The sequence below is a fragment of the Notamacropus eugenii genome, chromosome 2, assembly GCF_028372415.1.
Source record: "Notamacropus eugenii isolate mMacEug1 chromosome 2, mMacEug1.pri_v2, whole genome shotgun sequence".
NCBI classification, from domain to species: Eukaryota; Metazoa; Chordata; class Mammalia; order Diprotodontia; family Macropodidae; genus Notamacropus; species Notamacropus eugenii.
In genome coordinates this window covers 158,703,147-158,727,644 of record NC_092873.1, presented here as the reverse complement: position 1 = coordinate 158,727,644, position 24,498 = coordinate 158,703,147, and the positions used below count along the sequence as shown (strand labels likewise).

Genomic DNA, 24,498 nt, shown 5'->3' with positions numbered 1-24,498 from the left:
CCATGACCACTAATACTGAAGCAGACTATTTTATGGATAACAGTGCTAATTCTTGTAGATGACAGCAAATATTATCCCCATTTTAAAGAGAAATTAAAATGCAAAGAAGTTAAGTGACTTGACCATGGTTACAGCATCAGAAATGAGACTCAATCACAGGCATTTCGCCTCCTTAAGCCTTCTTGATTCCAAGTCCAGTACTGTTTTCACCAATTAGGACTGTTAATACCTACTTACTCTCTTTACAAACATTTATTCTCATGGGAAACTTAAAGTTTAATTCACCTTTACTTCTTCTATGCATTTTAAAATCATATGCATTATTCTTAGAATTAAATCAAATGAGATGATGTATATGTGCTTTGTAATATAAATGTAAATAAGTAATAATTAAATAACATGTAGATTCCTTTATATGTTTATACAATTCATATTCCATGGGCCAATCCATAGACTTTTGAATAAATATATATTCTTTTTTTGGGGGGGGTGGGGTGGGAAACTGCTCTATTACTTTCTCAATGTAGTTTCCTAAAATTGGTATCTTTATGTCCACATTCATTTATCTACAAAATTATTTTGAAGCCTCATATTCCTGGATCTCTGAAAAAATATCTTTTTCTTTCAGTACAGTGTACTGATTGGATGTTTGTAAAAAGTTCAACATGAGTACAATGAACCCATAGGATCAGGGGGGCTACCTGGTCACCTAGAGAGGTGAACCATCACAGATTGGGAATGGAGAAGGTCAAAGTTCCCATACTGATCAGCAGTAGACTCAAGACTCATCAGTAATCTCTGCACTTTCAGCCTGGGAAAGATAAGAAACCCAGTCTCAAAAAAAAAAAAAGATTGTATATTTTTCATCTTGGAATCTCTCACATCTAGCACTGCTAAGCATAAACCACTAAAGAGATGTTTACTGAAAACTAAAATTGAACCCGAGCATTGATATTTTATGCATTGATGTCAAGCATTTTTTAAAGTAAATTATTTTCTAGGCACAATTTTATATTGATTGTTAGTCCAATATATGCCATATAGCATTTTTACTTTTCCCTAAGCCTTTTACCTTAAACAACCTTCTAAAATATTTTTTGGACATAATGATAATGATAATAGCTAACATGTATAAAGCCCTTGCCATGTGCCTGGCACCATGTGCCAAGTACTAGGCTAGGCACTTTACAATTATTATCTCACTTGATTCTGAAAACAACCCTGGGAGGCAGGTACTATTATTATTTTCATTTTGAAGATGAGGAAACTGAGGCAAACAACGGTTAAGTGACTTGCCCAAAGTCACACAGCTAAATCTATGACTTCATGGGTATAGGGATCACCCAATGAAGGAACTCTCTCTGCCAATGCAGAGCAGTGCCTAGTCTGAAATGAATAGTTTTAGAGAGTTAACTAGGGCCCTGAAAGTTCAGGTGACTGGTCACCTAAAGTTAGGTCAAAGGTCACAAAGCTGCTGTGTTTCAGAGACAGAACTTGAACTTGGGTCTTCTCAACTTCAAGCCTGGCTCTTTACCCATAGTACCAGGGAAACTGAGGCCTAGAGAGGTTAAGAGATTCAGTTAAGGCTGTACATGCAGTAAACAACAGAGGCAAGATTTAAACCCAGTTTCCCCAATTCCACAGTCAGTGGTCTTTCCACTATTCCATTAAATGATTTTATTTGTTTCCCTCTAACCCTTCTATTTCTATATTGCCTAAGCCCTGGCAACCATGTGGAAACTCTCTCATCTTAAACCCAAAAGCTGCATGTCAAAAAAAAAGTTTCCCACAACTTAAGGATTTAAAATCAATTCACCAAACATTTAAGTACCCTCTATACAGGAGCAATGTGCTTCCTCCGCCCATCTGTCAACTTTTTCATTGGTAATACTAGAGTCTTAGGGCTGGAAGGGATCTTGATGGATCATTTGGCTTTACCCCCTCCTTCAGAAAAGAGGAGGTGACTTTTTCAAGAAAAAATGGCCATCTATTTAAAGTTTTCAAGGGATGGGGATTTCACGTTTTCCACCAAGTCCATTCAGTGGTTTTTTCCAAGTCAAATGTCTAAAGTGCTGGTTTCTATTTGGGTCAAAGTTAAATGAAAAATAAACAAAATAAGGAGATTGGCATCTGGCAAAGCAGAATCAAATTACATTTCCTCTCCAATTCTACAGCAACTGCAAAGCAGGACTAACTTTTTGTAAACTGTTGAGAGAACAGTTTGGTGCTTTCATACCTTCCTCTATGCATCTGCCAATATTTCATTTGGCCAGGCTGCTTTATTAAGAATCCTGGGGATGACAAGGAATGTTCTGTGTTTACCAAGAATAGGTCTCAGAACTTTTTCTAAGTCATGTGGTGAGTCAGTGTAAAGCAAAGAACACACTTAAGACTCGATTTGGAGTCACTTGCTCTGATTACTTAAAACACTGCTCATGAGACCAGTTAGGAGTGTGGGAGAGCATTGATTAGACAGAGGAAACCTCACTGAATTTACACCTGAAGTATGATATGTAATCCTCATGAATACTGGATGGCAGGCCAAAGCTTAGCATCCTTTGACTGCAAAAGCAATATCACATATGATACAATGAAAGAGAGACCCGCCTGGGGAGGCAGAGGAGGCAGGTTCAAGTCCTTACTTTGCCACTTGCATGGAATCTTTTTAAAAACTTTTTCCATGAACAAGTATTTATTTCTTTTCCATTCACCTTATTCCATCACTTAAAAAAATCCAAACCAAAACAAAACCTGTGTAGCAAATATCACATCTAATCTTGGGAAAGTTATGTGCACCCTCCAGACCTCAGTTTCCTTATTTGTAAAATTAGGAAGTTGGATTACATGATCTTCAAAGGTAACTCTATAACACTTCTTCCCCAGAAAATTAACTGTGATTGGAATACCTTTTTATGTATATGAAGAAGCAGCAGCATGGCATAATGGAAGGAGCTTGAGCCAGAATTAGGAAAGAGCTATATTTGAATTTCACCTCCAATACTTATTACCTTTATGACCCCAGGAAAGTAATTTAATTTTTCTTATTCCCATTTTCCTCACTTATAACATTTATACAATGCCAAGTCAATTAACATCTATTAGGTGCTTACTATGTGTCAACTACTAAGCTTGTGTAAAATTAAAAAGTTAAAATTTATATAGTTGGCATTCATTAAGTACCTGCTATGTACTAAGCACTGTGCTAAGCTCGGCAAAATAATAACTTTTATATACTGTTAAGTCCACTAGCATTTATTAAGTGTCTACAATGTTCCAGGCACTGAGATAAGTTCTAAGGACACAAAGAAAGGGGAAAAAGTGCCTGCTCTCAAGGAGCTTAGAGTTTAATGGAGGAGACAACATGAAAACAACTATGTACAAACAAGATATATACAAGATCAGAAATAGTCTCCCAAGGAAGGCTCTAAGACTACGGAGGACTGGGAAAGGCTTTTGGTAGAAGGTGGGACTTTAGCTCAGACAGAAGGCAGGAGGCAGAGATGAGGAAGGAGAGTGTTCCAGGCACGGGGGTACAGTCAGTAAAAATGCTTGGAGTCAGAAGATGAAGTTTTAAGGTTAGCAAAGTGATTCACAGATGTCAGTTCTTTTTGATCTTCAAAAAACCCCTATGAAGTAGATTGTATTACTATCTCCATTTTATAGAAGAGGAAAATGGGGGTGAGAGGGTTTAGGTGACTCCTCCAGTGTTAGACAGCTAAATAAGCATTTGAAGTAGGATTCAAACTCAGGTCTTTTTCTGACTCCAAGTCTAATACGTTAGTTTATTTCACCACCTATGTACGTCACTGGGGCTTATATTACCTGTGGCATCTACTTCATGGGATTGTTGTGAGGGTCAAAAGAGTTAAATATGTACAAATACTACATAATTATGTCTGAAATAGTAGAAAGAGTCACATTTAGAGGAAGAAGTCTTGGGTTCAAGTCCCAGTTTTACCACTTACTTCCAGGGTGACTTTGGGTGAATCTCTACCTTTTTCAACCTTAGCTCTTTATCTGTGAAATGGGAATGGGGAGAGGGAATTGGACTAGATGATCTTTTTTTTTTTTTTAATGGATTGGGGAAGGCAAGGCAAGTGGGGTTAAGTGACTTGCCCAAGGTTACACAGTACTAGGCGTATCAAGTGTCTGAGGCCACATTTGAACTCAGGTCCTCCTGACTCAAGGGCTGGTGCTCTACTCACTGAGCCACGTAGCTGCCCATGGACTAGGTAATCTTTAAATTTCATTCCAGTTCTAACTCTATGATTCTACTATCCTAAATGTATAAATGTGCTTTGAATGATTGCACATATATAACCCATATCAAATTGTTTGCCTTCTCAGTGAGGGAAAGGGTGGGGAGGAAGGGAAAGAATTTGGAACTCAAAATAAAAAGAACAACAAATGTTAAAATTTGTTTTTACATCTAAGTGGGGGAAAATAAACTATTAAATCACAGAAATATATGAATTACAGATAATGTTATGTATATTCATTTACTCAATAATCATAATTTTCTTTATTAGTTCAGATCCTTTGTAAGAGGAAAAGATAGGGATCCTGTGTTTCAAATTCTTATTTATTTTTTTAAAAATTATCTTTAATATACATTGGTTATGAAATTAGAAAGAATTTACCCTGGGTAAACTTTTAATATGGGATTAGATTACTGCCTTTCAGTAATAGTTAAAACTCTTTCAGTCAATAACCAATACAGGGGAAAATATTCCTTTCCACAAGCACTTCAACATAATTTATTGAACAAGCATTTATCAAGCATCTATTAGGCATTAGGTTGTGCTGGAGGTGCTAGAGATACAAAAACAAAAGTGAAACAATCCTTTGCCTTAAAGAAGCTTTTGGTCACCTGTGGAGGTGGGTCATGAGCTGAATTTTGAAGGAAGCAAGAGATAGGCGAGGAGCGAATACATCCCAGGTATGGGAGATGACATTGCAGCACGATATAGAGACAGCAGCTGGCCCTCTACATCCAGATTACTTAAAGGTTTCCTTTTAGATTTCCCACAAGGCATAGAATGAAGAAAGAATGTCCTGTAAGAAGAACAGGAAAATTCTCTAATTGACAAATGGTCAAATTATATGAAGAGACAGCTTTCAGAAGAACAAATCAAAGCTCTCCAAAGTCATATAAAAATGCTCTAAATCACTAGTGATTAGAGAAATATAAATTAAAACAGCTATGAGGTACCACCTCACATGTATCTGAAAAGATAAATGCTGGAGAGGAGGTGGGAAAGTAGGTTCATTAATGAACTGTTGGTGGAGTTGTGAAGTGCTCCAATCATTCTGGAAAACAATTTGGAACTACACCCAAAGGGCTATAAATTGCATGCCCTTTGTCCCCAAAATACCACTTCTAGGTCTGTATCCTAAAGAGATTAAAGAAAAAGGGAAAGGACCCATATGTACAAAAATATTTATAGCAGCTCTTTTTATGATGGCAAAGAAATAGAAATTGAGAGGATGCCCATCAATTGGAGAATGGCTAAACAAGCTGTGGTATGTGATTATGATGGAATACTATTGTACTATAAGAAATGACAAGGGGAATAGTTTCAGAAAAAACATGAGAAGAGCTATAGGAACTGAGCCAAAGTAAAGTGAACAGAACCAGGAGATCATTATATGTAGTAATGGCAACATTGTAATAGCGATCAATTGCGAAAGACTAAGTTACTCTAAGCAATACAATGATCAAAGACAATTCTGAAGGACACGATAAGAAAATACTAACCCTCTCCAGGAAGGGAATTGATGAACTTAGTGTAAATTGATATAATTTTCTCATTTTATTTTTCTTGCTTTTTTGAGACATGGCTAATGTGGAAATACGTTTTGCATGATTTCACATGTGTAATCAATAGCATATTGCTTGTTTTCTCAGTGGGGCAGAAGGGAGGGAAGAGAATTCAGAACATAGAATCTTAAAAATAAATAAACAATAATTAAAAAAATAAAAGTTAAAAATTTAATAAAGAATAGAAATGTGGCCAGAATATAGGTATAACAGGGAGGCAGCACAACTTCCAAGTGGCTGGAGGATTCTAAGAACAATATTCAGTGGACCCTGATTGGGGGATGGAGGTCAGGGTGACCTTGGGCACTTAAAATAACACAATTGTTCTTCATTGGGAAATGAAATTACTTTCAATCTTTTTTTCCCCTGAGGCTTTTACTAGCAGGAGTAGAACAGTGCCATTCACATGTTTTTTTGTCTCCTACATGTAAATATAAATATCCAATTTAGTATAGGAAAAGGCAAGGGACCAAACGAAGACAATGCACTCTCCGAAGAGTCGGAACAGAACTGAAAGTACCTTATCATTGATTTGCATGCAATGGATCTGCTCAGTGGTGAACACAGGAAACACCATTAAATTCAGTTATGTGTCTCCTAAGGAAACCACAAAGACCAATAACCTTTTGGTTGACCCCTCTGAGCTGGTCATAATGCTTGCATTTGGGCTCTTGTTTGCTTTGAAAGTCTCTGGGGAATGGGGCGAGGAACAAATGAGGTCTCAATGTTGACCTGGATTCATAGCTTAAGTAAACTTATGGGTGAAAAAACTGTTCCTATCAACAACTGTTTCTTCTCTGCAATTTAGTCTTAGAGAGTTGTCTAGACATGCATTTTAAAAAATATAGCCAATATGATTTCATTATGAATGTTTTTTACAGGGGTTTTATTTGTCTTTATAGTGAGGGGAGGAGAAGAAGTGCTTGTTAACTGAGGGCTAAAATTTTTGGTCCCCACCCCTCAAAAAAAGGAAAAGAAAAAAATGTGCTCTACTGCCTGTAGAGTACAGGGAGATTAAATGAGCAGCTCAAGGTCACACATCCAGTGGTAGGCCTTGAATCCAGGTCATCCTGGTTCCAAGGCCAACTTTCTATTTCACCATGCCATGATGCCTCTCATCAACTGAACATCTACAAAATGATAAGATCCCTGAATTGTCTTCTGAAGGCATGTGGCAATACTGTGAAAGACAAGCTCTTGAGGTTGCTATGCATTCCACTGGGCACCTGAAAAATTACACAAGGAAAGCTTGTGATCTAAACTAAAGCCCATGGTTGGTCCCAAAATAAATCAGTAAAGATGACAAGGTTCTATGGTTGAGAGGGCTCTGACTACAGGCATTATTTACTATGCAGTCACTCAACATGGGAAATTTCATCACAACAGTTTATAAACCAAGTGATGAGTTGTTGTTAAAAATATGGGTTTATAGAATTTGGTGATGGCCTTTGCACAATTCCTCACCTCCCTTCCCTCCTTTCCCTACTTTCCATCTTGGGTTAATTTGGAGCTAGGTATAGGTGTACTGACCAGAGAATTCAGGCTTCTAATATAACCAAAGTCACCTAACCATCTTACCTCACAGTTCACACCTCTCTATCTTGTCTAAAAACTTTGGATTTGACTGGGGACATGGGAGACACTGGCACAGGACCGCTCAGCATGGTGTGCCCTCATCAGAAAAGGTGCTGTGCTCTATGAGCAAAGCAGAATTGAAACAGCCCAAAGGAAATGTAGGATGTGCAAATTTGGAGTAACCAGCCCAAATGTTCACACAGACTATCTGTGCCCAATCTAGCTTGTATTGGTCTGATCAGCCACAGTTGGACACACTGAAACTTCACTTTATTGCGGTGATATAATTTTGGTCCTCTTCGAGAATGAAGGACAACAACCAACTATCTTGTCCACATGAATTATCAAGAGAGATTGTGTTAAGTCTTTTTGCTGAAATCTTGGTGTACCATGTCTCTGATATTCCTCCACTCTGGAAAAAGCAGTAAAGAAATGAAGCTTAACAATTAAATGTCTTCTAGTTCTTTATGGTATATATGTGTAACTACAAATGACTTGTAACTTCAAATCCTTTCAGAAACAGGCACAGATAAAATCTTACATGAAAAAAAAAATTAAAGTAGGGACTTTCATTATAAAATTAGATTGGTAAAGGCACTCTGGAGCTGGTAAGCAATCTGAACACTGAGGGCCAGTTATCTCCACATGCTGCCACAGTATTAGATCCCAGATCAGAAACCATATTATTTTCATTGCTCATAAAATGAAGAGATTGGATGATCTGTAAAGGCCCTCTCCTGTTCTAAGATTCCCTGACTCTAATAACATCAAGGAGTTTCTAATGCAATTAAGGGAGAGAGGGTATGAAATGATATAAGACCATGGCTTTAAATTTTTTTCATTTACAATCAGGTACTTACTAGCTGCGTAACTATGCACAAGTTAGTTGACCTTTCTGATCTGACTTGTTTCCTCATCTGTACAATGGGATTAATCATTCCACTCAGGTCCTTCTGAGAATTGTGAGAATTGGGCATAGGACACACTTCATAAACTGAAGGGCAATAGAATTCATCACTTTTTCTATAACAATATTAATACAGCATGGGTTAGTGGTTAGGACACTGGACCTGAAGTCAAGAAAACTTGGCTCTAAATTATACCTCAGATACGTACTAGCTATGTGACCTTGGGGCAAGTCACTTAAGCTCTGTGGTCCTCAGTTTCCTCATCTGCAAAATGAGTAGATGTATGAAGTGGACTTTAAGTTTTCTTCTAGTTCTAAATCTATGGTCCTGTGACTCTAATAATGTAATGATACTGACATGGGTTTTACTGTAATTATTAGTTATGTGGCTGTGAAGAAACACCGGTCAACTTCATGCAAGGCGTGCCTGCAAGGCCCAATACCCACCTGCTGCACGTGCACGCACACACACACAGACACACACAGATACACACACACACACAGACACAGACACAGACACAGACACAGACACACACAGACACACACAGACACACAGACACAGACACAGACACACACACACACACACACACACACACACACACACACACACGGGAGCGGGGTCTGGGATGCCAGTAAAGCTAAACCGATTTGCAGGGAAGCCAAACTGCTGACTAAAGATGGTTCTTTCTCTAAACCCTCATGAATGCTCTGCAAAAACCAGAGGGCAGAAAAAAATATATAAGCCCAAGGAGTGCAAATTAGAGCTAGTGTTTGTTTTATTCCCCACAGTGCCCAACAAATCTTTGGCAGGAAATGAGCTCAATTTACCCAACTTATGCCATGGCCAAAGCCCTGCCCCAGGCAGTACAATGGTGGCAATTCACTTGAATGGAGGTGGGAAAAATCGTTGGCAGTGATGATGGGGGAAGGGAAAGATGAATGAATCCTAACCTCCAGCATTTAACTGGCTTTTTCCATCCACACAGGCTTAGTGCAATGGTTTTCTCATAGAAATATAAGCTTCTACAGGGCAGGACTGATTTTTTTTCTAGTACTCTCCAGAAAGCAGCACATGAGAGTATTTGATTAGAATTCCAATTGGAAAACAGCCCCATCAAAAGCCTGTAAAGCAGTAACGGCTTAACTAAGGGGAGGTGTACAGGGAGGAGGAGGAGAAGGTGCAAGGCAATGAGCAACAGAATTTCTGAATTTCCACCATTGGGGAAAGCTTATTTTTTAGTTTCATGGTATCCAGAATTCATTTGTGAGGTAAGTCAAGGACACTGTCAGAAAATGGTTGTTGAAATTCTAACATTCATAGCTGGATACACAGGGTGTTCTGTCATAATGAATAATTATTCTGATTAAGAGGCCACCCCCTACCCTACCCCCCACCCCCCACCCCCCAGGATGGTAGAGTGGAAGATATTAGACATGGAATCAGAAAAGATGGATTTGACTTTTGGCTTGTCTGTTAATAACTGAGTAGCTGACTGAATTTGAACAAGTAGTTTGCCTCTCTGGGCTTCAATCTCCTCATCTGAAAAGTGAGAATGGTAGATTGGATGGTAGCCAAAGTCTTTTCCAGCTCTAAATCTTATTCTTCCTTTGACTCGCCATCTGGAGACCAGACCTCAATGAGGCTGAGAAAGTCGAACCTCTCACAATCCTTAAAAGGGGACAAAAGGTGGTAATAGATGTGATAGCTGTGTGTGTGTGTGTGTGTGTGTGTGTGTGTGTGACAGAAAGAGTGTGCGTGTGTAAGAGAAAGAGTGGGTGTATGTGTGTGTGTATGTGTGTGTGTTTGTGTGTGTGTGTGTATGTGAGAGAGACAGAGAGAGAGAGAGAGAGAGAGAGACAGAGACAGAGACAGAGACAGAGACAGAGACAGAGTCAGAGACAGAGACAGAGAGACAGAGAAAAAGACAGAGAGAGAAAGAGGGGTGAGGTGGAAAGTGGTATGGAGGTATTAGTAGCTACCTAGAAGATGAAAGCAGATGTAAAATTTGGGCATGAAATAGGTAGGAAGTAGGTAGTTCCAGAGGTACAGTGGCTAGAGAACCAAGAAGATCTGAGTTTAAATATGGTCTTTGACACACATAGACTGAGTGACCGTGGGTAAATCTTAATGTCTCAGTGCTTTCAAGGGCAACTTTCTAGGGCTATAAATTGCAGAGAAGTTACCAACCTGCATTGAAAGAGGGAGCTTCTTCACTCAGGGATTTCCTATAACAGTGAAATCACAAGTCCAGTGTCTGTTTTCTAGCCCTATGGGTAGGAAATCACAAGATGGGTGTGGGAGGAGGTTTTGTTGAAGTGCACGGAGACATCAATAGGTCAGACACCAAGTGGATGAGATTCTTACATCCCTTCTGTCTATTTGCCTATAGCAAACATCATGCTGTCTGCATTTAAAGGAATTGTACAAAAGGTTCTGTGTGGTTTGCTTCAGTTGCTTTAGAGTAAAGATTCTCAAAATTTTTCACCTTTCAACCTAACCATGAGCTCTTATGGTCATCACATGAGAACATCTTTCCTCCTTAAAATAAAAGCTACCCAAAGTTCACCCTAACAGTGCAGAGTATCACCACTAAATATCTGTTGGGAACTCTGTGTTAATACGTGGACACATTCTTATCTTGGATAGAAAGGAAACTTCTTCAAGGCAGGGACTTTCATTTTTGTCTTTATTCCCAGCTTTTGGCAGCCTTAATACATGCTTGCTTGATGATGCACAGACTCATAGTTCATTGACTTTCTCCAGTCAGTCAGAGAGGTCCATTCATTGTTTGTTCCCTGACTATATCACATGCACTTCCTTTCCCTGGAATACTGACTTTTCGATACCATGTTGATTATGCTTATTTTTCAAAGTCCAACCCAAGCCCCACCTCTACCATGAAGACTTCTCTGGCTCCAACGACCTCTAAAAGATCTAACACAAGACTCTGAATGCAACAAGTACCCAGTAGATACTTGTGTATTTGACCAATTGATTTGATTCCAAGGATGGCTTTACATTTTGGCCACTGACTTTAATTTTACAATAGTAAATTTAAATACTATTTTATAATAGTATTGCTTAACCATCCAAGCTTAAAAATGGATGAGTATGGGAACATCCTAGTAAATAAGCTATTACGTAGCTTTTTGGCCTGTTTCAAAAGCTTCTACAAGCTTTATTAAGTTTGTCTTTTTCCTAACATATGTACCTATTATTAATATTAATTTTCATTAATAGTCAATCATCTAGTCACAAAGCATCTATCAAGTGCCTACCATATACAGCGTACTAGGAACACAAAACCAAAATCGAAACAGTCCTAGCCCTTGGGAAACAACATGCATACTAGAGTAAATATAAAACATACACAAAGTGTTTGGAGGTTTACTAGAAGCTATAAAGGAAATCAGGAAAGGCCTGGTATCGTAGGCAGTTCTTGAGATGAGATTTGGAGGAAGCTAGGAATGTAAGAGACAGAGATGAAGTTGTTTAGTGGTTCAGTAGCATTCTATGTGGGGTTGTCTTGGCAAAGATGCTGGAGTGTTTTGCCATTTCTTTCTCTGGTTCATTTTACAGATGAGGAAACTGAATCAAATGGGTTTAGGGGACTTACCCAGGATCTCACAGCTACTAAGTGTCTGAGTCTGGACTTGAAGTCAGGAAGAGTTCTCCTGACTCCAAGCCCAAGGCCAGCACTCTATCCACTGTACTACACATCTGTCCTCAGAGATGGGGAGGGGAGCCTTGCAATGTGTTCCATGCCTGTGCAAAGGCAAGAATATAGGAGAATGGGATGTCATGAAGGGAATAACAAATGCCTAGAAACTGTGCACAAAGTCATGGGTTCTTAACTTTTTTGTGTGTCATGAATTCCTTGGGTGGTTCTGGTGAAACTTACGAAGCTCTTGTCAAAATAATGTTTTGCAAAGGATTGCAAAGGAACCCAATTAAATGAAGTACTATGGTGGTCAAATTATTTTAAGAAAACAAGGTCATGGTCTGCAGGTTTAAAAACCTCTGTATAAAAGTGAGTGAATGTATCTTAAGATGGAAAAACAGGCAGGAGGCAGAATGTGAAGAACTTAAAGGCACTGGAGGAGAGCGGGTGTGTGTTCGTCTTTTGTTGCCGAAGAAGACCACGCCATCAGAGAAATAATGACATGACTTGCACTTGACTTTGTTTTAAGTGAGGGAGGGCTAGCATTTTATATAGTAGACTGGAAGGAAAGTGTGTTTTTCTTGACCATGGGTGGGAAGGTGGATGAACTAAATTGTAGAATACTGATGTAATATCATTATGCCTTCATACTGATGAAGGTAAGAGACTCAGAGAAACTGAGAACTCCCAGATAAAAAAGTGCAAGGGCACCCAACTCTCTGATTTTCATCCTAACAGTTATCTGAAAAGAATACCAGATCTAACAATGGTCAAAACATCCAAAGAGAAATTTCAACAAGCTCCTTTATCTAGCCAAGGACTAAACAAAATAATAATGAGAGGCTGTAGATACTGGGAGAGGGGTCTTACCAGAAAAGCCAGCACAAAAACAGGTAAACAGTCAGGAATTTCTCAGAGAGGAGCTGTTGGCAACAACCTGCCCAGAAAAACTCCCGGGAGGTAGGATAGCTGTTGTGGCTTGATCAGGGGAACTCAGAAGGCACAGAAAAGCCAATATCATAAGAAAAATGCTAGGGAGGGCAACAGTCAGTAACAGCAACAGCATCACTTTAACTAGGGGGTGTCTGGGTGACCTGGAGTGGGGGGGAATTTGCTATTCCTGGGGGGAATAGCAAATCACAGCACTGTCCTCACCAGGGAAGCCTCAGGAGACAGAGGAGGTAGCATCCTTGTTAAGGAAGCTTTAGGGAGGTGACGAGACTAACCAATGCCCTAATTGTGACAGATCTTTGACCAGGGACACTAAAAGTCTTCAAGTAAAGGGCTTCAAGTAAAGACATATCAAGGGAAGTTTAAGTCAGCAACAGGAACCCTGGTAAGGGAAGTCAGGACCAAACAAGACCTGTCTATACTATCCAAGACTGTGGGAGAAGACAGAACCTGGTCCTGAATTGCAAATCAAAGACTAAGTCTACAGATAGTGGGGAAACTACAGCATTCCGAAGAAATATTATGGGTGGATCTAGAACTCAGGTGTTCTGACTTTAGAACTAGTGTTCTTTCTGCTTATGCATATAGAAGTCATTTGATCCAGGAGAATAATTTACATGGTGACCACAATAATATACAGGGAAATAAATAAAAAACAAACTGTGAACTGCTTTAGAACTCTGATCAATACAGTATCCATTTATGACCTAAGAAGACAGCTGGTGAGCATGCTTCCTACTTCTTGACAGAGGTGGTGGACTACAGGTACAGGTGTAGAATAAGACATGTACAGAGCATCCCAAAAGTCTCTGTGAAGTTTTAAGCTTCACTTGCTTTTGGGACACTGCATATTCAGATACATTGATTTATTTTGCCTGACTGTGCTTATTTGTTCTAAGGGAGGGTTCAGTGGTGAAGGTAGGTAGGTGAGGCGGTAATTGGGGTACAAAAAAGAAAAGAGCATCAGTAAAAGTTTCCTAAATTTGTGCCAAAATGACTAACATGGAAATGTTTTACATGATTGCACATGTATAACCTATATCAGCTTGTTTCCTGTCTCAGGGAGGGGAGAGGGAAAGTTGGGAGAGATAGAATTTGGAATTCAAAATTTTTTTAAAAACCTGAATATTAAAATTATTTTAAATGAGATTGGGGAAAATAAAATGTTATTTTAAAAAAATACATTCCAATCATTAATAAACATTTTGTGTATAGTAGATGTAAGGAGGTCACACTATAAAACTTTAAACTGTACTAAGACTTTGGGGGCATCTGATATTACCAGTGATAACTTGCATGTGAAAAGTAAAAGACAACATCAAAGAATTTGTGGAACTGGAAGAAAGAGGTGGGTCAGCAGTCATGTAGTGAGAACAAAAGATGACAGACGAATACCCTGAGTCCTGCATTTGTATCAAAGGGTTATCTACAGTATGCTGAAGAGATCCTCCAAGGGGGATTTATGGGAGGACACACATCAACCACACAGGATGAAATGATATGGATGGGATATGTCCTATCCTGGTGGTGGATATGAAATGAAAACAAAGGCTTGGGAACAGATCCACTGATAACACACACACACACACACACACACACACACACACACTCCCCATTTATGGGTTACTTACAAATTTAACACATTAAATTATATTACAGGAAAAGTTATGTAACACTATACCAGAGCACCAATACCTTGTGGTAAGAGTCCGATAACTAAGGATAACTACATTTCATAGCAACAACAATGTAAAACAGTTGCATTATATTTCCAAATGCCAGTCCAATTATTTTGAGCACTATGTGAAACAAGGAAATTCCAGGACAATAAAAAGAGGATTTGACATTCTCTCGAAGTTCCTTATAGTGACCTTCTGGCATGGATCTTATCATAGTCACCCAGAAGCCCCTTCCATAAACAAATCTGGCTTCTTATCAGCACCTCTCTACCACGTTCCCTAATTTGATTTAAATAGAGGGACTTAAAGGAAGATACATCACAGAACACTCTATTTCTATAACAGGATAGCTAATTGTTCCTCAAAAATAAAGGAAATAACTATTGCTTTATGTACGAAATACAAAGAAACTAAAGTTTGTTCTTCTCAAAGGAAATGAAGACAAAGGTTTAATAGCAAGGCCAAGCTAGTACTCATTTTTCAATAATGCTTTATGGTTCTCAAAATACTTCTCTCATGTTAGCCCCACACTGCCACTGTGAAGACGGAAGTTCAAACACAGCCTCAGGCACTTCCTAGCAGTGTGACCAGTGTGGCAAAGTCACTTAACTTTTGTTTGCCTCAGTTTCCTCATCTGTAAAATACGGACAATAATAATAGTTGCAAGGATTGTTGGGAGGATCAAAGCAGATATTTGTAAATCAACAACTGGTCTGCAATATACTGTCTTACAGAGTTGTCTGGGAGCCCTGCAAAGGTAAGAGACCTGCCATGGGTCACAAAGCAAGAAGATGTCAGAAATGGGGCTTACTCCTTGACTCCTAGGCTAGCTACATTACTTTGCCTCTCCTATTTTGTATAAATACATCTTAGATATGCATTATGTGTTCACAAAATATATAAATGCTAGGCAGCACAGTGGATAGACCACTGGCCCAAGAGTCAGTAAGACCTTAGTTTAAATTGGGTCTCAGAAACCTCTTACTAACTGTTTGACCCTGGGCAAGTCACTTAATATTATTCTGTTTGCCTCAGTTTCCTCATATGTAAAATGGGAGGGTAATAACACCTACTTTATAGGGTTGGGAGGAGCAAATCAGATGTTTGTAAAATGCTTTGCAAATATTAAAGTGCTATATAAATGATACTAGCTATTATATTTAAATTCCTTCTCTAAAGTCCTATTTTACAACTTCTATCATAGCAAATAGGTGACTCCAGATTCACAGAAGACTATGCCAACCGAAAGGCAAGGATGGCAGGTTTTGCTAAATCAGAAAGGCTTTGAGCACAGTCTCCAGTGAAGGAATTAGAACTGTCAGCAGAGGGTGAATTTAGCTGAATTACAGAAGAATTATCACCTGAAGGCTGGCATATAGGTGCCAACTTTTTTTTTTTTGGACTCTCATTAAGCAACTCAGGAAGACTGACTACCTAAAAGCGCAAAGAAAAAAACGATTGGCGTGGGTGGTGAGACTGCCTGCACAGGTTACAACAGTTAAAATACATAGAATGACTTTTAGGTTTGATATGTTACCTCAGGATTAAAAAAAATACTTAGCTATGCTTAGTTACATCATACTCTGAGCTCCTTGGGGGCAGGAGCTGTCTCTTGTCTATCTTTGTATCTTCAGCGAATAATACAGTGCCTGGCACACAGGCGGCAGTAAAAAATGCTCGTTGACAAATGAATGGTTGCTTAAATTTAGTCGAAAATAAGCCAAACTAAATATTCTGAGTCACTCTTAAACTCCCTATTGCTTCTAGCCTTCCCATCCCTTTACTTTAATCCCCATCCATGGGTTAAGCTGTATTTAAAAATACATTAGTCGGGGAAATAAATAAACCCTTGACCACCTTTCACAGACTCCCAGTTCTGAGCAGCTTAACGTTGGTCTCAACCAGATCCTTGATAGAAGCTTACCTGGTTCTACCCTGACACCTCTCAGACTCCCTTGCTGCGTCTCACCAGTTGCAGTACCCCCACAGTTTTGCTGGTCCGAACTCCCTCCCTGCCCCCAGCTCCAAGAGTGAGGACTTTACTCCCGTGGCAGGCAAGCATCTTCCTCTTACCATAGCATCGTAACCCAAGGCGTTCATAAAATGAGCCACCTCGGCGCCCTTGTACACGGTGAACCAGACAGTTCCCTGGTACTGGTCCCCGGCGTCCAGCAGCAGCACGTTGGGCTCGGCTCGGCGGATCTCCTGGACCTTGGTGTACAAGCGGGCCACGCCGCCCACGCACTTGGGAAGGTCCACGCACTTGCCGGAGTCGTCGCTGGTCTGCTCGAGCCGGCTGTGCATGTCATTGGTGTGCAGGATGGTGAGTTTCCAGGAGCTCACTCCGGCCCACAAGAGAGTATGCAGGAATAGCCGGGGCAGCAGCCGGGGCAGCGCTGACCGCGAGCCTCGCGCCAGCCAGCTGGGGCTCGCGGCTCTGGCTCTGGCTCTCGGGCATTCCGGGACTCGGCACATAACGGCCAGGCTCGGGAGGTGCGCTCTTCTGCGCGCTGTCCTCTGCCGCCCTAGAGAGTCCAGGACAGCGCTCCGCTTCAGGGGCGTAGGGGCGGGGCGAAGGCGCCGCGCCGCGGAGAAGCAGCTACCCAGGCTCTCCTCCTGCTCTTCTCCCACTGGGGACCCGGGGAGAGGGAGGAGCACCGCCCCCAATGCCCGGCCTGGCCCGGGACAAAAAGCACACACTCCCTCTCTCCACCTGGCTCCGCCCGCCCGAGCGATTAGGGACCGAGGCTAGGCTGAGAACCCGGCCCGGGGCTGTCCTGCGCCCCTGGGCAGTTTCCAGCTGGGGAGAGTTTGTGCCCTGCTCCGAACCGCTGCGGGAGGAAAGAAGGTGGCATGAAGGAAGCAGGAGCGCCCCCGGGCTCAGACTTAAAACTGGTACACTCTCCTCCACGTTCCTAGAATGAGCCTGGGTGTGGGTGTGCAAGTGGGTGTACGCGCTGGGGAGAAGGGAATGCAGGGGGACCTCTATACAAGCGCATCTCCACAGAGGCAGCATTTCTTTCCTCCTTGACAGCTCGGGTAGAGTTTGTGTGGATGCGGCGCGTGCGTGTAGTAGACGGAGGGGAGACAGATCTGTTACTGCCATCTGTGCTTTGGCTGAGCACCGAGGGGTCGGATGGTATTTATATATTTTTGGCACCGATGTGTACCTCCCAGTTGGCAAAATAAACAGAGAGAGCAGTGGAAACCCGGTTCTGGCCAAGCCCAAACCCCACATCTGCTTCCCTTGGCTCCCAGCCATTCAGTGCTGTTGTGCACACTTTCTGAGCAACCATGAAGTTCTGAAGGCAGCTCTGTGCGGTTGGTCCTGACCGGGCAAGTCACTCTATCTCTGAGGCTAATTAGCAGAGTGGGAGTAATAAAGCAGCCCCCACTCTACCTGCCAGCCTTGCTGTGAGGAGTAAATGAAGTAATATAGAATAAAGTACTTTGCGAACTTTATTATGATTATCGTCGTAATCGTCGCCTAATGTTATCCTTATCTTTTGAACACTTCTGAGGCCAGCCAGGAGGACTTGGCTCACCGTCACACAATAATAAAGACTGGAATACTGCCGTCTATGTACTTGCTTGCCTCAGGGTGGATTCTAATCTGAAGGGCAGCCACTATTAAAAATTTAATATGGCACTAATGGAAGTGGACAAGTAAGTGAGAGACAAGTAATTGCTTGAACCCAAGCTGAGGTAGATTCAATTGGGGTACAGTCAACCACAATTCCAAAGGACTCATGATTAAATATACTACTCACCCCAGATAGCTGATGAACCCAATGCAGCTTGAAGTATATTTCCTCCCTCCCTCCCTCCCTCCCTCTCTCCTTTCCTTCCTTCCTTCCTTCCTTCCTTCCTTCCTTCCTTCCTTCCTTCCTTCCTTCCTTCCTTCCTTCCTTCCATCTTTCCATTATTTGACTATATTCCTTCCATTTTGCTTGACTATACACATTTGTAAACTTTTTTGCCTTCTCAGTGAGGAGACTGAAAATTAAATAAAATTGAATTTTGAAAATAAAAAAGATTCAGTTAGCATTGGAAATTTCCAAGAGCTTTTTTTTTGCCTGATTTTCAGAGCCATTCCATTTCTATCAGTTCATGGAGAAACAGGAAGCTGAAAGGTAGATAATAAAGGGGTTAAGGCCCCAGTGAGTTCTTAAAGCTCTAAGGTCAATCAGGTTTTCTTGGCATGTAATTTTCTAGTCAATGAAGCATTTATGGAGAGACTCATTAAGTGCCAGTATTGTGTTTTGGTATTTTGGAGAGGAGACAGAGATATTCACACGCTCTATCTTAAAGGAGCTTGCTCTCTAGTTAAGGAAACAAATTAAGTTGCTGGAAATTATTAAAAAATATAAATGTGAAATATTAGGGTCCTATGGTGGCCTCCTCACTTATTGAATTCCCTGTCATTGGAGGTCTTCAATCAGAGCCTAGAATATATGCAGTTTTCAAGAATACTGTAGACCTTGTTATAAACTTGTATTATTTTGTAGAATTTGTTGTAAAAATATTTTGATAAGTGTATTTCAATAAAATGTTTCCTTTGTGATCTTATATATTTTACATTATATATTTAAAAATATTATTCTGAGATCTTTTTTCCCTCTGAGACTATCCCTTATTTATGCTGTATGTATATCTTGTTTTTACCAAACTGTTAACATGTTTTCTCCTGCATCAGATTGTGACATCCTTGACAGCAGGGATTGCCTTTTACCTTTCTGTGTATCCCCAATGATTAGTACAGTGCGTGGTCCCTAATATATTCCTGTTGACTGACTAAGAAGTAGTCCATGATACGCAAAGTGGTTAAGAATCTTTAGAGGTCATGGTACTTCTAGATGGGATGCTTTAGATATTCATAGATGTAGAGTTGAGAGGACTTGAAGGTCTCCTTTTATTGATGAAGAAATCTAGGATAGAGAATGTAAGTGATATGTTAATAAGGTAAAACCATGATTAGAAGCAGGACTCTTTTAGTACAAGTGTAGCTCTTTCCACTGTACCACACTCTTCCCCAGTTGTCAAAGATTCGATTTGACCATAGAACTTCAGAGGAAGAAGAGATCAGCTCCAATCAGGATCATCAGGGAAAGTTTCTTGTAAGAGGTAAGACTTGAAATGGGCCCCAAAGTCAGGGAACCTTAAGAGCTGAATGACCTTTATTAAAATAATCCACATTTATATAGCATTTTCCAAAGAGCTTTTCTTACGTAGTCAATGCAAACCATCATCTTCTCAGAATGTTAATCCTTAGAGCACTGAAGAATTTAAATAACTTCCCTAGGATCACATAGCCACTAAATATTAGGGCAGTGGATAGAGAGCACTGGACTTGGAGTCAAGAAGACTCATCTTCCTGAGTTCAAATCTGGCCTCAGACACTTGGTGTCTTGGGTGACCCTGGGCAAGTCATTTAACCCTGTTTGTCTCAGTTTCCTTATCTGTCAAATGAGCTAGAGAAGGAAATGGCAAACCACTCCAGTATCTCTGCCAAGAAAACCTCAAATGGGGCATGAAGAGTTGGATACAACTGGAACAACAACAAATCAGAGACACTACTTGGACTTGGTCTTCCTGATGGAAAAAGGTCATCTTAGCATGTACTGAGGTTCCTTTTATAGTTTCCCTCCTTGCAGCCCCCAAAACCCTCATTTACCCTGTAACCCTATGAACTAGAAATCAGAAGATCTAGGTTCTGGTCCCACCATTGCCATGTTCTTCGGACAAGTCACTTAAACACTCTGAGTATCAGTTTTCTCATCTATAAAATGGAGATTATGGAGGAGGTAGATTGTGAATTTGGGGGAAACATCCTTCCGAGAAAAATGTAACCTTAGAAATCAAAGAAAGAGAGTTACAATTTTCAGTTAATAGATAAAAAGAGGCTGTCAGGAACTGGGAGGAGACTTACTGATTTCTATCTCGAAGATGGCCCCTGAGATTTCCTGCCCAGGATAGCGGATAAGATTAATACAGAGAAAACATCCTACCACCACAAAACTGATGTGCCCACTGCCATATGTAAGTAGCAGCCATAGTTGCCAGAGAAAGAAGAATCCCTCCATTGCCATCCTGGATAGTCTAAGAGAGGACTTCACAGAGTCTTCATTTGTTCCAAAGTTGAGAAGACAGAGAGTAAGACAGGAAGCTAGCTCTCCATTTAAAATCTACTGAGTACAGGGTTCAATGTGTGTGTGTGTGTGTGTGTGTGTGTGTGTGTGTGTGTGTGTGTGTGTGTAATAGACCATGATTCAGCTGGGCAGGGGAGAATCAGAAAAGACATGAAGATTCCAATGAAGAGAAGAGGAAGAACATTCTAGGCAAGGGGGACACAATCCTAAGCATATGACTGGATGTACATCATGGAGCTCCTCTAAGGGTTAAGTAACTTATTTCACATTTATCCATAGCCTCGAATCATCCCCAAAGCCTTGCAGTTGAACACTTGGTGCACAAGAATGAACCTTTCTATGTATTCTAAAGTCCTTGTAGTCTTGGTTGGTTCTTCTGCATTTGCATTTTCTTTCCTAAACTTAGTTTACTGAATAACACTCCTCAAATGGCCATTGCCTACCTTGGGAGCAACTTCGTGATTGAGTTGACTAGCAGGCAGCAAGGGTTTTCTACAACCACACTCTCCTTAGAGTGATGACCGCTGTGAACCCTAGCCCTGTCTTGCCTTTCCAAAAGACGTGGTACTATTTTAAATAAGTGCAGAGCTGAGAGGAAGGTAAAATAGCTATTTAGCAGTCCCCCAAAATATTTGATGTTTGAAGCATCAACCTCCTGGGAGAGTATAGTAGGAGTTATAGGTTACTTTTCCTGCTTTGAGTCTTTTACGTTATTTATATTTTAGGAGCTTCTTTTGTAAAGGAGAAATAAATAATTGTCCTGTACTTATTCTACTTTGTACATTAATTACTTTTCTGATCCCAGGTCCAGTCCTTGTCCCCATGAAAACTGTGAAGTACAACATAGGAAGGCATAAAAGATTTTTGTTCCTCAACATAAAAGAATGACTTTCTTGGCCATTACATGGCCATAATTCTGGGCAGTTCTATAGACTTAGAAAAGCTGTTGGCATATAATTATAGCCCAGTAAAGTTATATTACGTTCATGTACCACAACTTGTTCAGCCAGCTTAAGAATATTTTATGTGTATTATATATATGTGTGCACACAAAATGTCACCTTCATTTCTAAATATATCCCTCCTACATCCTCCACCTAGCAAGTGATGCCTTAAAACAGAAAGGAAACAGAATACATCAAAGGTGTCTGACCATAGTCCTCCATCTCTGCAAAGAAGAAAGGGAGATTTTTTTGCTCACTTTTGGCTGCCTGAACCTTGTTATATAACACAGAGAGTTGTGTATGAAATAGAATAAACACAAGGGCATCAAAAGGAAGACATTTTTCTGATTCCCACCCACATTTCCAAGGCAAAGAATTGCTGAAGCTCAGAGCTCTACCACCAACCAGGGAGCAATTTTGCAATGATTTAAGATGTGAACTAGTTAGTAGTCCTACAGAAACAGTTTGTATTCCAATGAGGCTTGGTTATTAGTCTCCCAACTAATTGTACTAGTAGAGATAGGTCATTATATACTATTCAAATCAATCCATGGTAATTAAGAAAATTATTCCCTTTTCTGTATGGAAACAAGCTACCAGTTCCATTTGTGGCTCATATGCGTACACTGGATACTATTTTCACTCACCCTCTTACTGGGGAGACCTTTAGACTTTAAGTATATAATCACTTTTATAAGTGGCAACTCTCTTAAGTATCAACTTTCAGCAGAATAGCTGGGGTCAGTCTAGCAACCCCAGAGAAATGAACACATGGCAAACTAGAATGGCAGACCAGTGAGTCAATAAGCATTTGTTAAGTGCCTACTATGTGCCAGGCACTAGCAGAGAAGACAACAACCAAATATGTACAAACAAGCTATGTACAGGATAAATGAAAAATAGTTAACCAAGGGAAGATACTAGAAATAAGAGGGGCTTCCTGTAGAAAGTGGGATTTTAGTTGGGATGTAAAGAAAGCAAGGGAGGTTAATTGTTAGAGAGGAGAAGGGAGAGGGTTCTAGGCATGGGAAACAGCTGGAGAAAATGCCCAGAGCCAAGTAATGGAGGGTCTTGTTTGTGGAATAGCTACAGAGAACAGTGTCACTGGATAGAAGAATATGTGGTGGGGTATAAGGTATAAGAAGACTGGAAAGGTCAGTGGTGGGAGAGTGCATAAGGTTATGAAGGGCTTTGAACACCAGAGGACATTGTATTTGATCTTGAAAGTGATCAAGAGTCACTGGAGGAGACAGATAGATAGATGGATGGATGGATGGAGGGAGGGAGAGAGGGATAGATGGATGGATAGATAGATAGACAGATAGACAGATAGATAGATAGATAGATAGATAGATAGATAGATAGATAGATAGATAGATAGATAGATAGATAAGGGGGGAATGTGTGACATGATCAGACTTGTACTTTGACTGAATGGAGGAAGGAATAGACTGGGGAGAGACTTGAGGCAGGCATACTCACCAGCAAGCTATTTCAGTGATCAAGGCAAGAGATGATGAGGGCCTGTCCTAGAGTGGTGGCGGTAATAGAGAAGGGAGTATATTTGAGAAATGTTGCAAAAGTGAGATCAACAAACCTTGGCAGAGTAGATATGGGGGGTGAGAGATAGCGAGGAATCAAGGATGACACCTAGGTTGTGAGTTTAGGGACTAGGAGGATGACAGTGGCCTCAACAATAATAGGAAGGGTGGGGGGAGGTTTGGGGAGAAAGATAATGAATTCAGTTTTTGACATGGTAAAAGGTCAGGATTGATAAGTCACCAACCCTTCTGGCCTCCTCCAAGTGGTACTTAGCTAACCACTGTCCGGTAGACTTCTCCAATCATTTTCATCTATATCTGGACCTAGATGGCTCCAGAGGAGAAAATGAGGCTGGTGACTTTGCACAGTCCTCCCTCACTTAAATCCAACTCACTTGCAAGTCAAGATATGACCTTCCTGATGGAGAATGAAGGACAAACAAAAACAACAGTTAGTCACTGTGCCGGCCAATCCCATTTATTCTGCAGATCTGAATCCTCCACTTCTCCTCTGACTATTCCAGACCACAATGATCTTTTTTCCCCTTAAATATCACTTATAGAATATACCCTATAATCTCACAATTGATTGTGGGTTGTCTTTTATTTTTCTGTAGTTGTGTCTGGTATGTTTGTCTTCTTTTCTCGACTAGATCGTAAGTACTCTGAGGGCAGGGACTTCATCTCATTTATTTATTTATTCATTTTTACATTTCTGTGCCCAGCAGAGTACACAGTAGTTGCTTCAGCAATTCAATTCCACAAGTATTTATTAGATGATTACGTTGTGCTGATGCCATATAGAGATACTGAAATTGCTGACATGGACCTGATATTAAAAGAATTTGCAATTTTATTGGTATGATGTGACAAGTTCCCATGGCACGGTCAAAAAGAAGGCAAGAAAACATATGAGTAAGGGCCAAAATGAGTCACACTGATTATGAGTATTATAAAAACCTCAAGTCCCACTGACTTGACAGGACTCCTGGATTCAAAGTCTAGAGTGCAAATTATTATATGAAAATTATTAATTTGAATGGATGCAGCTCAATCTTTGGGAAGGAAAGACTTTAAATCTATTTCATGGCATAGTATAGTGCGTCATAATGGGGGCCCCACTCACATTCTACAGCACAGATTCTTAACCTTTTTTGTGACATGGTCCCTTTCGGTAGCTTGGTGAAACCTATGGACCTTGTCTCAAAATTGTTTTTAAATAAGCAAAGGAAGTGCTGAATTTCATTGAAAGGTTAGCGAAAATAAAGA

The 24,498-nt window shown here is 40.4% G+C and overlaps 1 protein-coding gene across 1 annotated transcript in view; it reads right to left on the bottom strand.

Moving 5' to 3' along the window:
* NT5E (5'-nucleotidase ecto) overlaps window positions 1-17,314 on the bottom strand; it is an 84,106-nt gene extending 66,792 nt beyond the window's left edge. Inside the window, exon 1 of the mRNA XM_072642759.1 lies at window positions 16,669-17,314. Within this exon, the coding sequence (XP_072498860.1) occupies window positions 16,669-17,070 (402 nt within the window). The 5' untranslated portion in view covers window positions 17,071-17,314. The remainder of the gene's footprint in view (window positions 1-16,668) is intronic.
* Between the last annotated feature and the right edge of the window lie 7,184 nt (window positions 17,315-24,498).